Source organism: Neovison vison, chromosome 1 (assembly GCF_020171115.1).
Source record: "Neovison vison isolate M4711 chromosome 1, ASM_NN_V1, whole genome shotgun sequence".
Taxonomy (NCBI): Eukaryota; Metazoa; Chordata; class Mammalia; order Carnivora; family Mustelidae; genus Neogale; species Neogale vison.
The window spans coordinates 71874108-71889994 of NC_058091.1; the positions used below are offsets into that span (position 1 = coordinate 71874108).

Sequence of the window (15887 nt, forward strand, 5' to 3'; positions counted from 1 at the left end):
CTCTCTCTCTGCCTGCCTCTCTGCTTATTTGTGATCTCTGTCTGTCAAATAAATAAATAAAATTTTAAAATCTTAAAAAAAAAAAAAAAAGGAGAATTACAGATCATTATCCCTGAATACCAATGCAAAATTTCTCAAGATACTAGCTAATCAATTTCAACAATATATTAAAAGTATTATTCACCATGATCAAGTGGGTCATTCCTGGGCTTGGGGAGTGGTTCAATCTATGCAAATCAATCAATGTAATATAATGCATTAATAAAAGAAAGTATAAGAACCATATGATCCTCTCAGTAGATACAGAAAAAATATTTGACAGAATGTGGCATATTTTCTTCATAAAAACTCTCAAAAAAAAAAAAAAGTAGGGACAGAAGGAACATACCTCACCATCACAAAGAACATATACAAAAGACCTACAACAAATATCACCCTCAATGGGGAAAAACTGAGAGCTTTTCCCCTAAGGTCAGGAGCATGACAGGGATGTCTGCTTTCACCACTATTGTTCAACATAGTGCTGGAAGTCCTAGCCTCATCATTCAGACAGCAAAAAGAAATAAAATGCATCCAAACCAGCAAGGAAGAAGTCAAACTTTCACTTTTTACAGACAACATGATACTCTGTGTAGAAAACCTAAGAGTCTCCATCAAAACTGTAACTGATATATTAATTCAGCAAAGTTGCAGGATATAAATTAATGTACAGAAATCTGTTGCATTTTTATACTCCAATAATGAAGCAGCAGAAACAGAAATGAAGCAATTGATCCCACTTATAATTGCACCAAAACCATAAGATACCTAGGAATAAACCTAATCAAAGAGGTAAAAGATTTATATTCTGAAAATGATAGAACACTAATGAAAGAAATTGAAGAGGACACAAAGAAATGGAAAAGCATTCCATGCTTATTAATTGGAAGAACAAATATTGTTAAAATGTCTCTATTACCCAAAGCAATCTACACATTCAGTGCAATCCCAATCAAAATAACACCAGCATTTTTCACAGAACTAGAACCAACAATCCTTAAATTTGTGTGGAACCACAAAAGACCCCAAAATAGCCAAAGCAATCTTGAAAAAGAAAAGCAAAGTGAGAGATACTGCAATCCCAGTCTTGAAGCTGTATTACAAAGCTGTAATAATCAAGACTGCACGGTACTGGCACAAAACCAGACACATAGATAAGTGGACCAGAATAAAGAACCCATAAATGAATCCTCAACTCTATGGTCAACTAATCTTCCAAAAAGCAGGAAAGACTATCCAGTTGAAAAAAAGACAGTTTCTTCAACAAATGGTTTTGGGAAAACTGAACAGCCACATGCAGAAGAATGAAACTGGACCACTTTCTTATACTATACTCAAGAACAAATTTGAAATGGATGAAAGACCTAAATGCAAGACAGGAAACCATCAAAATCCTAGAAGAGAACATAGGCAGCAACCTCTGTGACCTCAGCTGCAGCAGCTTCTCACTAGATACAACTCCGGAGGCAGGGAAATAAAGCAAAAATGAACTATTAGCACTTCATCAAGATAAAAAGCTTCTGCACAGCAGAGGAAACAATAGAACTGAAAGGCAACGTATGGAATGGGAGAAGTTATTTGAAGATGATGTATCAGATAAGGGCTGCTATCCAGAATCTGTAAAGACCTCATCAAAATCAACTTCCCAAAAATAATCCAGTGAAGAAATGGGCAGAAGACACAAACAGACATTTCTGCAAGGAGGACCTACAAACGACTATGAGACACATGAAAAAGTGCTCACCATCACTCATCATTAGGGAAATACAAATCAAAACCACAATGAGATACCACCTCACCTGATAGTTGGCTAAAATCAAAAACTCAGAAAACAACAGTTGTTGGCAAGGATGTGGAGAAAGGGGAGCCCTCTTGAACTGTTGGTGGGAATGCAAAGTGGTTCAGCCACTCAAAAAAACAGTATGGAGGGGCACCTGGGTGGCTCAGTGGGTTGAGCTGCTGCCTTCGGCTCAGGTCATGATCTCGGGGTCCTTGGATCTAGTCCTGCATCGGGCTCTCTGCTCAGCAGGGAGCCTGCTTCCTCCTCTCTCTGCCTGCCTCTCTGCCTACTTGTGACCTCTCTCTGTCAAATAAATAAAATCTTAAAAAAAAAAAAAAAAAAGTATGGAGTTTCTTCAGAAGGTTAAAAAATAGAGCTACCTTATGCCCTAGCAATTGTACTACTGGGTATATATCCAAACGATATAAAAATGCTGACTCGAAGGGGTACATGCCCCCTTTGTTTAAGAAAGAAAACAGATGAATATGGGGAAAAGAAGGTAAAATAAAATGAGATAATAGCAGAGAGGGAGGCAAACCGTAAGAGAAGTTTAACTATAGAGAACAAAGTGAGGGCTGTTGGAGGGGAAGAAAATAGGGGGTATGCACTAAATGGATGATGGGCATTAAGGAGGGGACTTGTTGGGATGAGCACTGGCTGTTATATGTAAGTGATGAATCACTTAATTTTCCTCTGAAACCAGTACTATATGTTAACTAACTTGAATTTAAATGAATGAGTGAATATATGAATGAATATTCAAAATAAAATAAAATAAAACAATTTCACAGAGGAGCCAAGCATATATCAACAATAACAAAACTGGCACTGGCTGAAATCATACAGCTCAAAATGAAAGGGAGAACTAAGGAGTGGTCAACTCTCTTGCTGAATCAACAATAAACAAACATTTAGTGATATTTACCTATTCATTATAAAACTGCTGTCCTTGACTCCCGGTAGAGTAATAGCTCATTTTATGCTGAATAACCTATTAATCTTTCATGCTATAGGTGGAAAAGACAGAAGTTATGCCATTTTAGAGGCATACTAAAATATACAAGAAAATGAAAACTCTGGTCTCCTGTTTTACAACAAAATAGTTGTTGGTTGCACTCTCTCACAGAAGTCAAGATATCATAGTGTGGTATTTCTAGAATCCAAACAATGTATAGATTCCTTAACATTATATACCAAAAGTTCTCTTGACCTCCCTAAGCTAGTCTTCAGATCCCAGTTCAGAAAAATCTGGTATAGTTCAGGGTCTTGATTCAAACACCCTAGGTTGAACTCTCAGCCCCACCCGAAATAGGCTTTGTAAAAAGGCCAAGTCACTTGACTTTTCTAAACCTAAGTGTTCTTTAACTATTAAATAAGGATCATAATTCCAGCCGCCCTTTTAAGATTTTTGTGAGAAGTAAATAAATAATAAGGATGTCTACATTTTCTGTATTGTCAATGCACTGAAATATGCCTGCCTACAACTTTGTCCTTAGCTAAAAAATTTCTAGGAACACATTCCAGTTTGTTACTCCAAAGCCTAAGACAAAATAAGAGGTTTCAAGCTCTTCCTGCTTGAGGAATTCCATTATAAAAATATCACAAAACCTTCTTAATGTTTTACATCATCAAAACACTGACTAAATTAAAATTGTAAGTCAAGTAAAAATAAAGATTTATTTTTTTGCAAATTGGGCTGCCTTTCTCTTGAACACACAGTAGGTTGATTTGCAGGAAGTAGGCAGGGGCCAAAGCAAATGAGGACATTGGGCAGCAGTGACACCCTGAGATATAGGAGATGTACCACTTACACTAGGTGTATTCTAGACTTTGGAGTTAGATAGTACTGTCTTATAAATACAAACCTACAACTTGCTATGAAGACTGAACCATAAAAGATGTCTTGGATTATTCACTCATCTTAAGGCTATTAAACTAAACAGGAAGAAGAGTGAGTAGGAAAAAAAATCCACATAACTCTTTAGATACCATTTGAGAATGCATGAGTGGGGAATGCAAAGCAAACCTAGAAAAATATAAAATGGCTTCAGTGTAAAATGGGCTTTCAGGTAGACTCTGATCTGTTGAATTAATATTGATAGGTTTGAAACACTGAAAGAAGAATGAATACCTATTCTTCCGTAACTATTTCAGAAAACAGAGATGAAAGGAAAACTTCCAAACTCATTCTATGAGGTCAGCATTAATTACCTTAATTCCAAAACCAAATAATCCACTAAAAATGAAAATTATAGACCAGTATCCCTAATGAGCATAGATTCTCACCAAGATACAGTTAATAAGAATCAACAGCACATTAAAAAGATTACTCACCATGACCAAGTAGGATTTATTCCTGGGCTGCGGGGTGGTACAACCTCTGCAAATCTATCAATGTAATATGCTACATCAATAAAAGAAAGGACAAGAACCATATGATACTCTCAATAGATGTAAAAAAGTATTTGACAGAATACAGCATCCTTTCTTGATAAAAACTCTCTGCCATGTAGGGATAGAGGAACATACCTCAATAGCATAAAAGCCATACATGAAAAAATCCACAGCAAATATCATCCTCAATGAGGAAGAACTGAGAACTTTTCTCCTAAGGTCATGAATACAACAGGGATGTCCACTCTCACCACTGTTGTTCAACATAGTACTAGAAGTCCTGGCTCAACAATTAGACAACAAAAAGAAATTAAAGTTATCCAAACCAGCAAGGAGGAAGTCAAAACTTTCATTCTTTGCAGACGACATGAAACTCTATGTAGAAAACCTGAAAGTCTCCACCAACATATTGTTAGAACTCATTCATTGAATTCAGCAAAGTGGCAGGATATAATATCAATGCATGGAAGTGAGTTGCATTTCTATACATAGCGACATAGGGAATAGAAAGAGACATAAGGGAATCGATTCCATTTATAACTGCACCAAAAATAAGATACCTAGGAATAAATCTAATCAAAAAGGTAAAAAAGATCTATACTCTGAACACTACAGAATACATACAAAAGAAATTGAGGAAGATACAAAGAAATGGAAGAGCATTCCATGCTCATAAATTGGAAGATCAAATATTGTTAAAATGTCTAAACTACCCAAAGCAATCCACACATTCAATGCAATCCCTATCAAAATACCAGCAACGTTTTTCACAGAGCTGCAACAAACAATCCCAAAATTTGTATGGAACCAGAATAGACCCCAAATAGCCAAAGCAATGTTGAAAAAGAAAACCAAAGCTAGAGGAATCACTATTCCAGACTTTAAGTTATATCACAACTTTTGTGTCAACTTGGATGGGACTGGAGGTGATTATGTTTAGTGAAATAATTCAAACAGAGAAAGTCAATTATGATATGGTTTCACTTATTTGTGAAACCTAAGAAATAGCATGGAGGACATCAGAAATAGAGGAAAATGAAGGAGGAGAAATCAGAGTGGGAGATGAACCATGAAAGACTATGGGCTCTGGGAAACTGAGTTTTAGAAGGGAGAAGGTTGGGGGAATGTGTGAGCCCAGCGATGGGTATTAAGGAGAGTGCGGATTGCGTGGAGCACTGGGTGTTATAAGCAAACAATGAATCATGGAATACTACAACAAAAACTAATGATGTATTTTATGGTAACTAACATAACACAATAAAAAAATTTTTTTTAAATAATAAATAAATAGGATAAGATAGTCAATGGGGGGATTAAAAAAATAAAAAAGCTGTAATCATCAAAACAGTACGGTACTGACACGAAAATAGACACATAGCTCAATGGAACAGAAGAGAGAACCCAGAAATGGACCCTCAACTTTATGGTCAACTCATCTTCAACAAAGCAAGAAAGAATATCCAATTGGAAAAAGTCAATTCAACAAATGGTGTTGGGAAAATTGGACAGTCATGTGGAGAAGAATGAAACTGGACCATTTCCTTATACCATACACTAAAATAGAATTAAAATGGATGAAAGACCTAAATGTGAGACAGGAAACCATCAAAATTCTAGAGGAGAGCACAGGCAGCAACCTCTGTGACCTTGGTAGAAGCAACTTCTTGCTAGACACATCTCCAAAGGCAAGAGAAATGAGAGCAAAAATTAACTCTTAGGAGTTCAGCAAGATAAAAAGCCTCTACACAGCAAAGGAAACAGTCAACAAAACTGAAAGGCAGCCTATGGACTGGGAGACATTTCCAAATGTCTTATCAGATAAAGGGCTAGTGTCCAAAACCTATAATGAACTTAGCAAACTCAACCCTCAAAACAATAACAACAAAATCCAGCCAAGAAATGGACAGAAGATATTAACAAACAGTTCTCCAAAGATATACAAATGGACAACAGACACATGAAAACACACTCGACATCACTCACCATCAGGGAAATACAAATCAAAACCACAATGAGATATCATCTCACACCTGTCAGAATGGCTAAAATTAACAAGCTAGGAAACAAAAGATATTGGCAAGGATGTGGAGAAAGGGGGACCCTCTTGATGGGAATGCAAACTGGTATAGCCACTCTAAAGAACAGTATGGAGATTCCTCAAAATGTTAAAATTAGAGCTACCCTATGACCCAGCAATTGTACTATTGGGTATATATCTAAAGGATACAAACATAATGATTTGAAGGGGTATGTGCACCCCAATATTACAGCAGCATTATCCACAATAACCAAAATATGGAAAGAACCCGGATATCCGTCAACAGATGAGTGGAGATACACATCACACACACACACACACACAAATATTACTCAACCTTTAAAAAAAAAAGGAAATCTTGCCATTTGCCATGACATGGACTGAACTAGAGGGTATTATGCTAAGTGAAATAAGTCAGTCAGAGAAAGACAAATACCATAAGATTTCAATCATGTGGAATTTAAGAAGTAGGACAGATGAATATAGTATGGGGAAGAGAAAGAAAAATAAGATAAGACGAAAACAGAGAAGGAGGCAAATCATGAGACTCTTAATTATAGGAAACAAATGGAGGGTTGCTAGAGGGGAGGTGGTGGGGGGATGTAGCAACTGCATGATGGGCAGCAAGGAGGGCACTTGAAGTAATGAGTACTGTGTGTTGTATACAACTTATTTATCACTAAATTCTATGTATGAAGCTAATATTACAGACTATGTTAATTAAATTGAATTTAAATAAGAAATTTTAAAAACAAAAATGCTAAAAATATATAGATATGTGGATATGTGCTCCATGTGCATTTAAAGAGTAAGTCAAGAGTTAACTAGAGAAAGTGACCATCACTATTTATTAATTCCCTATCCCAGAACATGACACAAAGCAACAGACAGCAGACTTACTTCTGATTGGGGAGGCTGAATTTCAATAACCTAATGAACAAGGAGAAGCATGGTGACTGATAAAGGGCCAAGTTGTCTTTATCAGAAGAGGGATGAAGTGCATTTTGAGGGTAGGATCCTGAGGGTATTCATGCACAACTCTTCATTGACCTAATGCATGATTGATCAGTGTTGTAGTTTGCCCTGTTATTCCTTGATAGTACTCAGACTTCCTGAGAAATGCCATTAACTCAAGGCTGACATTAACTGTTAGAATGAGTAGACATGAATCCTTGCCAGCTGGCAATTTAGCTGCAGCCCTGAGCTCTGCTGTCACCTTGGTAAGGACCTGAGTTGTCCTAGATGGTAAGAGGAGGGTTTCCTTTGAGACTCATCAGCCGGCAATTTGTAGTTCCTGAGTGTGTCTACCCTGGCAAAAAATGGACTCAAACTCTGGCAGGGAGGGCAAAGGTGGGGGGGGGATTATACTCCTGTTGATGACAAAAAGCATCCATATGTGAAGTGATTGGTAGCTATCTGGTCCCCTGGAAATGTGACTAAGCCCATTGGCTGGTGCCTCCCTTCACTATGACCACCAGTGGATTCTCAACATCTACAATCATACAAAGTATCTATCACTAATTATCTTGGCCATTCCACCTTCACTAACCCACAATGTTTTGCTGCTCTGACTCCACTGGGTATGGGAGGAGTGACTGAGAGCCTTTCCTACACTGATTCCAGGGAAGGAGAAACAGGAAGGTATAGAAGCCATCCAAGTTAAACGCCCCCAGTCTCAGCCCTCAGTCAATTAAATTAGCTTTCGTGTTTGGAATACCAGCAAAATATGGCAACATTTTACCAGATTCTATCCAATTTTCAAGCCTAAATAATTTGGGGTGATGGTAATTCTTGATTAGTAAGTTCAACCTGACCTGAATATTGTGAATGGAAAGAAGAAAGAGATTAAGTGTAGAAGGCACCCAGGCCTCTGCCACACAAACTCTAATAACTTCAACATCAATTTTGTACAACTACAAGGCTTGTTACCTCGTTTAGTGGCCCAAGTTTAATTTAAGAATCAACTGTCACAGCTTGTTCAACTCTCAGTAATGAGAGGCAATTTACTCAAGAGCTCTGTTATCCAAGAACCTTTCAGAGCACACACCATGAGCAGAGCAGGAGCACTGTGTTATTTTAAAAGTTAAAAATGGCACCAATATATTTTCTTTATGTAAAATTTTGTTGATCTATATTTTCATCATTCACTCTCATTAGTCAAAACAGAATCAGCTCCTAATTCAGTTCTAAACTCTTCATGGGAACTCATTTTCCTTGTGCTTTAGAAATAAATGTCAACTATTTCTAAATAACAATATCCTAAAGGAAGAGGCCCCTTTGTGCCTCATATTAATAACAGAGGGCAATAAGAAAAGGATCCTTTCACCCAAGAGCCACTAACTAAACAAATAGTAAATCCAAGATACAACTTTAAAAGTGGAAAATGATTTAAAAACAATAAAAAAAGAAAGGCACTATACCTGCTGTAAATCCAGTGTAATTGTCACATAATGGTATTCAATTCCATTCTTAATACTGGGACTCTGCCACCAAGTGTTCTTTCCATCAATAGCATTTGTAATCGGGTGTCTCTCTTTTGAATCAGCAGCAATATGTGAAAGGACAAAAAAAAAAAAAAATCATATAATGAATGTATAGCTATTTCTTTAAAGAAAAAAAGTAAAAACTAAGTTGAAAGCATCATCATGTGAATATCAAACATCAAAATAACATAAAAAGAGAGCAATTCATATCTTCAACAGACTTCATTAATGCCAACTTTTCCACAGCACTCTATAAGGTAGCATGAAATGCCTTAATAGTTAGGCTGTAAGAGAAGAAGTGCTCAACACTCTGGTCATCAATTCAAATAGGGAACTTTAAAGATTACTACAGAAATTAAGTGTGAGGAAATAATATTGAGATCTAATGGATGTGTCAGTCATTCAAAGAAGCAAAGCTCTACTGTCTGAGGCAGCTCTAGTAAGCCATCCACTTTGTGAACAAAACAAAAAATCCTAAATTGTGGCTGAAAGGTGCTTAAAGATCTAGCCTTCTGACACATTCATTATTACCAAGACTTGGGAACTCTGGGGTTATATGGGTTTAATATAAAATGCTGTCAAATCCATCCTATGAGACTTTTTGCAGTCAGTCCTTTACTGGCCAACTTCTAAGCACTATTTAAAAATATAATGAAAGATGGGGTGCCTGGTGGTTCAGTCTGTTGAGCATCCAGCTCTTGCTTTTGGCTCTGGTCATGATCTCAGGGCTGTGAGATCAAGCCCCATATGGGGCTCCATGTTCAGCCAGGAGCCTGCTTGAGATCTTCTCTCTCCTTCTCCCTTGGCTCCTCCCCCTGTTCACATTGTATTCTATCTCTCTCATAAATAAGTATATCTTTATATAAAATGAAAGATTCTCCAAACGTCCCATCTAGCATTTGCCCATCCCCATCATCACTAACTCAATGGAGAACAGAGAATAGCACACGAAACTCTGTCCTACCAACAGAATGTGGATCTTCCCTCACCTTTACTCCAGGTAGATGAGACCAGAACTCAGTGTGCAAATTAAAAGGAAGACTGGAGACAGATGACAGGAGGGTGGACAATCACGCCACCCCACCCCACCCCACTCCTGCAGTCTTTTCTTGACATCCCTTTCCTTCTTACACACCTCAAACCTCACATTTCCTCCAACTTAGCGTTGTGCCTCTCACAACAGCAGCCATTACTCCTAAAGTGCCAAAGCCCTCATTCTGTTTTGGTTCTTAGTCATGGGTTCTTGTCTGAAATCTGTTCTTATTTTCCAAGTAACACAAAAATTCCATTTTAGATTTTTGGGTTTTTTTCTTCTTCTCTTCTAAATAGGCCCAGCTCATTCACAGGTGAAGATGGCAGGATTGGAGGTGGATGGAGATGTTCTTATTTCTATCCCAAGGGCTGCACTAAACTACTTAACATCCTAAATTCTCACTTGAAAGCCAATATATTTAACCACAGAAATGTACACAAACTGGAGGCTAGCTTCCCTGCTACTTCTATACATTATGGATTACGTATGCCTTGGGGTGTCAGTCTTGAGAACTTTTTAACACTACTTCTCTGGGGAGATGTTTCAAATAAAAGGCCTAAAAGTAACCTTCTAGATTAGAACACAATCTTTCTTGTAAATGGAAAGAATATTTCAAATAATGAGCAAACCATATCACTACAAGCAATAATCATGGACCCTCCCTTTGCCTACATGATGTAGTAATGTAGACATGCACTCTGATGATAACGGTGATGAAAAAAGCACGAGATCTGGAATATGGAGAGTTGGAAGATAAGGAGCTAGATGTTACTCCTGGCTCCACCATTTGGTATTTAACCTTGGCATCTCATTTAAATTGTGTGTGCAATTTCTGAAATAGGGGTAACAAAACTCCACTCCAAAGCAGTGATTCCCAGATTAATTTTCAGGAAAAAAACTGAAAAAATGTAGATGAGAGATGTGTGGAATTGATGAGACTCCCGGCTCTTCAATGATGCAAGTCACAGTAAACTTCAGTAACCACAGTAACCTTCACTGTCATTTAATACACCATCACTATTATTTTATCAAATAATGAAAACTGAAACCAACAGAAGCTTTAAAGAAATATAATTTCTAAATGAAGAACAGTCCTTTAAAATGTGTTCATTGTTGTCATTAAAAATTCAGAATTTCTCACTATCTCATTTTACTATGGACCAGTAAACATACCTTGGATGAGAACTCTAAACTAATATGGTTACCAGAGGAACATTACAGCTATTAATATTCTAACCATTATGCACATACATAAAATAAATTATACATCTGTTCAAAATGTACGCTGTTCTGAATCTTAATTAGAGCTGAAATGCATTTAATAAAAAATATGAAAAGAACAACAAAATCAAGCAAAATGAAGTCCTCAATGCAACAGGAATTTTGTAATAAATGAAATCATCTTCAAAAGAAAAATTTTTATTCAAAACTGCATATTCACTAAATCTGCCATTTTTAGAGCAAATACTTTGACCATATTAGTTTTATTACAATAGCCTATTATGACTTTTTTAATTAAAATCGTAGAGGCTTATGTCCTTGAGTTACTTATGGGAATGTGAGAGCACAGGACAAGACAAAAATATTCTATTTTTATTGATAAATTATTTAGTTCAGCTAAGCAACTGGATGGATTTTGTTTTGTATCAAGTCTTCTCATATTCGCAGTCCACTGAGATGGGGCATCCTATCTCATTATTGAAAAGTAAAACTGCTGAATGTATTTAATAATTGGCACTTGTTCTGTTGAAGCTAGGAAACGTGTCAGGTCTTCATAACGACAGCAAATACCATAAGCAAAACCAAATATCAGATAAATGCCCTTGTGGTATCAGTGGTACTGAAATTGGCACATTAGAAGTCAGAACCATGAGTGAAATATTTCTGACATTGCTTCTGAAGAAAAATAAATATCACAGCAAACATTCCCTAAACATCCTCAGGAAACTTCTTTATAGACTGTGGGTTTAATATGTGATCGAAAAACACACACACAAAACCACATTTCCAAATCAAATTTATGGCTCTTAGGTAATTCTGAGAGAAGATATATAATTGGAAATTTTGATATCGGCCATCTCAGGTCAAATTGAAATGAGAATTAGTCACGAAAATGAAGACTGGGAGATGAATCAACAATTAACTATAATCCCCATTATGAAAGTTTAATCATAATTAATTTGCAAATACTGATTAATTGTTGGCATACGTCCCTTATTTAGAATGAGATAGAAACTTATAACATCCTCAACAGGGAGAGCTACACAAGTCAATCTAAGGACTAACTGCATCAGAAAATTGGCAAAGGAATCATTGATGAGGTAAATCTTTCAAACTGCTAGTTTTTAATTGGGAAGCACAATCTATTAACAGGAAGTTCAAGTTTCCTTTTCTCTTTATGGCAATTGAGTACAGGCCTGCCAGATTTGTTCTAGCTGTTCAATGAATTTGTAAAACTTTATCATCTGTTGCTCCAACTTCTCCTAAAATATTTTCATGTAGTTTATTGCTAGTTGCTTAATCTTACAGGGTATTGTTCTTTCTAAATTTCTAGTTTCAAAACAGGAAATTGAAATGTAATGAAGTTGGTACCTTAAAATTAATCACACAAAGTAAATCCAGACTGTAAGTTTAAAGAACACTTTAGGTAAATAAAAATGAGGAAACAGAAAGACTACCTCCTTTACAGCTTACTTAGTTACTAAAATATTCTGCTCACCTTTGTCTCAATATAAAGCTATGGGATGGGGTTGCCTAAATGCAGATGTCTTCCAACTGAGACACAAGACTGAAGGGGGAAGTGACAGAGTCGCTCTTGGACTCAGTTTCGCAAATGCATCTCATCCATTTTTCCAGCCAAGAGTCTCCATTCAATTATTTTCCACCCCAATCTCTGCATCTGCTTTCTATTCTGTCTCATGACTGTACATAGTTTCTTGTCTTTCTTCTTTCCTGGAATACCTTTCCCTCTAATCTCAGGCAATTAGTCTTTTTAATGCCCAACTAAGTCTCACCACCTTCTTGGAAACCTCTCTTGATACTTCAGTTCCCATTAATATTTTCCTACATCACTTATAATATGTAACCACTACATATATAAGACTCCATGAGGCTCAGTACAAATATTTGATTCCTCCATTTTACCCCATATGGAATTCTTATGTTATTCTCATCATGGCTCAACAATTCTCCTATTCCCTGAAAGCAGTTAATAAAAATTTTACTTCTTTCCTTAACAGAAGACCCAGACACATATCTTAATGAGAAAATCAAGAGCATTAAATAAAAATTCCCTCCTAAATATTTCCTTCCATTTGCTTCTACTCATCCTCCCTCTTTCTGATTTGATCAGTTAAAAGGTATGTGTCTCCTAATTTAAGGCTTTCCACCTGTTTAGTGACTCATCTGTTTTTACCTCTAGAGAATTACCGTCCCCACCTTTATCCTCAACTTTATCCTCAACTTTCCTGGCCCTTCCTTTTGGCACTGAAATTTGCTCAAATGCTTCCTGACTCTGAAAACCTTCAATAAACGACATTTTCCTCTGTCGAAGTCCTCCATTCTCTTTCACATCAAAGATATTTGAGGGAATATTCCTATAATCCTTTCATTCCTCTTTACCACTCATTTATCAACTCTGTGGTGTGACTTGCCACCATCAATCCACTGACTGCTTTAACAAGGTTCCCATATTGTCAAAATCAAGGAAAATCTACATGGCACTTTTCTTACTCAATTGCACTTTTCTTACTCAATTTCTTGGAAGCATTGAGGATTACTCATGCTTCCTGATAATTCTTTCCTTCCTCACATGCATGGTACTTGAATCTTCTGACTTTCTTCCTTGGATTCTGTTTCTCTTTATTGACTTTCTAGATTCCACTTAACCTACCTCCCTTAGCTTTTGATGTTTCCACAGGGCTTTGACTTGGGTCCTTTATCCTTATTGTTCTATACAGAAATAAGCAGACAGGTAAGATGTGTTCCATCGCTCCCCACTCCTATGCCCATATCATAATAATCTACATTATAGAAATAACCAGAGCTGTTAAAAGGCAAGGAAGTTTTCTGATGGTCACCTTCTTTTCCTTAACCTTTTTGTTTTAATATTCTGATACACAGGACGACCAACTTTTATCACAAAGGCCCCCAATTCTCCAAATAAAATATTTTCAGCATCTCTAAATTATACAATAGAGAGGTGACTATGCATTCTTCCCTTTAACCCGTTCTGATAAAGAATGCACAATACCTTCCAACTTTGTTTTGAGATTAAAAAAATGTAGATTGTGAGAGAAAGCTTCCTTCATTTTATTAAGTTTTGCAACTTAAAAGGAGAAGGAAACTAAGCAAATTTTAAAACAATATGCTTGTGAAGTTTTATCCCCATTATAACTCACCTCATTGACATCACGTATTTACATTACTAACCTTCCCAATATATATATTTGATAATTTCCCAATGTGTATCTCCAAATCAATCTCTATCTCTAGAATTCTTGCACACCATCCTTTCCTTCTCTATATAAGTTCTTTACCTGTTAAATCAAATTACTCATAATTAACTGAATGTATCCTGCTCTTCCATACCTCCAAGACTTGCACATGCTTTTTCTTTTATACTTTTCATCTTACTCTTATTTTTTCAGTACATGGGTCACTTTCTCCCAGGAATAGTTAAATAACCTCTCTCGTGTTCCCCTAACACTCACTTTACTTTTCTGCTTCTCCTATTTCCCCTCTAAGTCTGTTAAGTCAAAGGCTATGTATGATTTACCATGATGCTTCAATACAATGCATTGCTAGTAGCAGGTGTTCAAATGCTTGCTGAATAAATACATAAATGAATCTGAGATATTCGTGTAGTTCACAGAAGCCAGCAAGAGGGCTTTGTATGACACCTGTCCTAAAACACTCCTCCTGTGGTGTTTAAGAACCTCCATAATCTGATTCCAACCTCTGCACAAAACCCTTCTTTTAGTTAGCTTTCATTTGTACCAGGTCTGAATTTGTGACACTTCTGTCTCTCCTTCAGGCCCCTATACTGATTCTTTACTTTGTACTTTTTGCCCATGTCTTCATTAATTGAAGGGAAGGACCACACCTTATTCCTGCTGGATCTTCACTGGAGTACCTAGCACATAAGTGGCCCATGAATGACTAAAGCTTGGATTAACAACACATCCACATACTATTCTGGAGGCAGTAAACTTAATGACTGACACAGGTCTTCAGCTAGAAAACTTTCCTCAAGCAATGCACCTGGTACATATAAAGAACTCTGACAATGGTACATATAAAGAACTCTGACAATGTCAGAGAAGAAGTATAAAGCATTTCCCAATGGAAGAAAAATTCTAGAAATTTGGGAGACCACAGACCCTTGACTTTAATGATACTTCAACTCAAAATCTCTCAATTACAGAGCCTAGCCAGTGTCATGCAAATACATACGGTTTGGATTGCTGCTGTTTTGATTGCAGATTCGACACTGGGGGTTCCTCACGGGCTGCCCAGGGACATGCTCTACCAATTTGCAATACATTTCAGGTCCTTTTTCTCCACATGTTGCATTTGTGGTGATAAGTGCATTAGAAGCAAGATTCAGGACAGCAGGGAATAAACCTGGAAAAGAAGGACAAATGAAAGATTTGTGGGCCAGAAACAACATGGTTATGATTTTGCTGCATTTTAAGATGAAGCTAAGATAGAATATTTTTTAGAACATTAATTAAAATTAAATAATCAGTATTCAAAAATTGAATATTTGACTTAATTAAGTACTCTATACAAATAGCATGTGTTCTCAAATGAACATTTCTTTTTGGGTCTTAAATATAAAATCTAAACCTATCTTAATTTTTAACCTCTAATACTTAATTAGGAAGAAAGTCCTATCTCTATCACACACTTAAAGAAAAACCCAAAGAAAAAAACTTGTTCATGTTATCGGCAAAAGATCCTTCTTCCTTCTCAGCTATTTTATATCTAGTAGTAAACTATCATATGTAAAGATTTTGTACAAGTTGCATTTATGTTTTTGTAGTCATTTTTATGCTCCAATTATTATTTAGCATTAAGTTGTTATAATTTCTTTATAACAAAAATGGAGAAAAGAGC

The 15887-nt window shown here is 36.5% G+C and overlaps 1 protein-coding gene across 2 annotated transcripts in view; it reads right to left on the bottom strand.

Annotated features, from left to right (window-relative positions):
• Positions 1 to 15386, bottom strand: part of LAMA2 (laminin subunit alpha 2) — a 491254-nt gene extending 475868 nt beyond the window's left edge. For both annotated transcript variants that reach the window (XM_044249160.1, XM_044249149.1), the window contains exons 1-2: positions 15222 to 15386; positions 8672 to 8784 (exon numbers count right to left, since the gene is read on the bottom strand). In XM_044249160.1, coding sequence (XP_044105095.1) covers positions 8672 to 8784; positions 15222 to 15312 — 204 coding nt within the window. In that variant the 5' untranslated portion in view covers positions 15313 to 15386. The remainder of the gene's footprint in view (positions 1 to 8671; positions 8785 to 15221) is intronic.
• Positions 15387 to 15887: the final 501 nt, after the last annotated feature.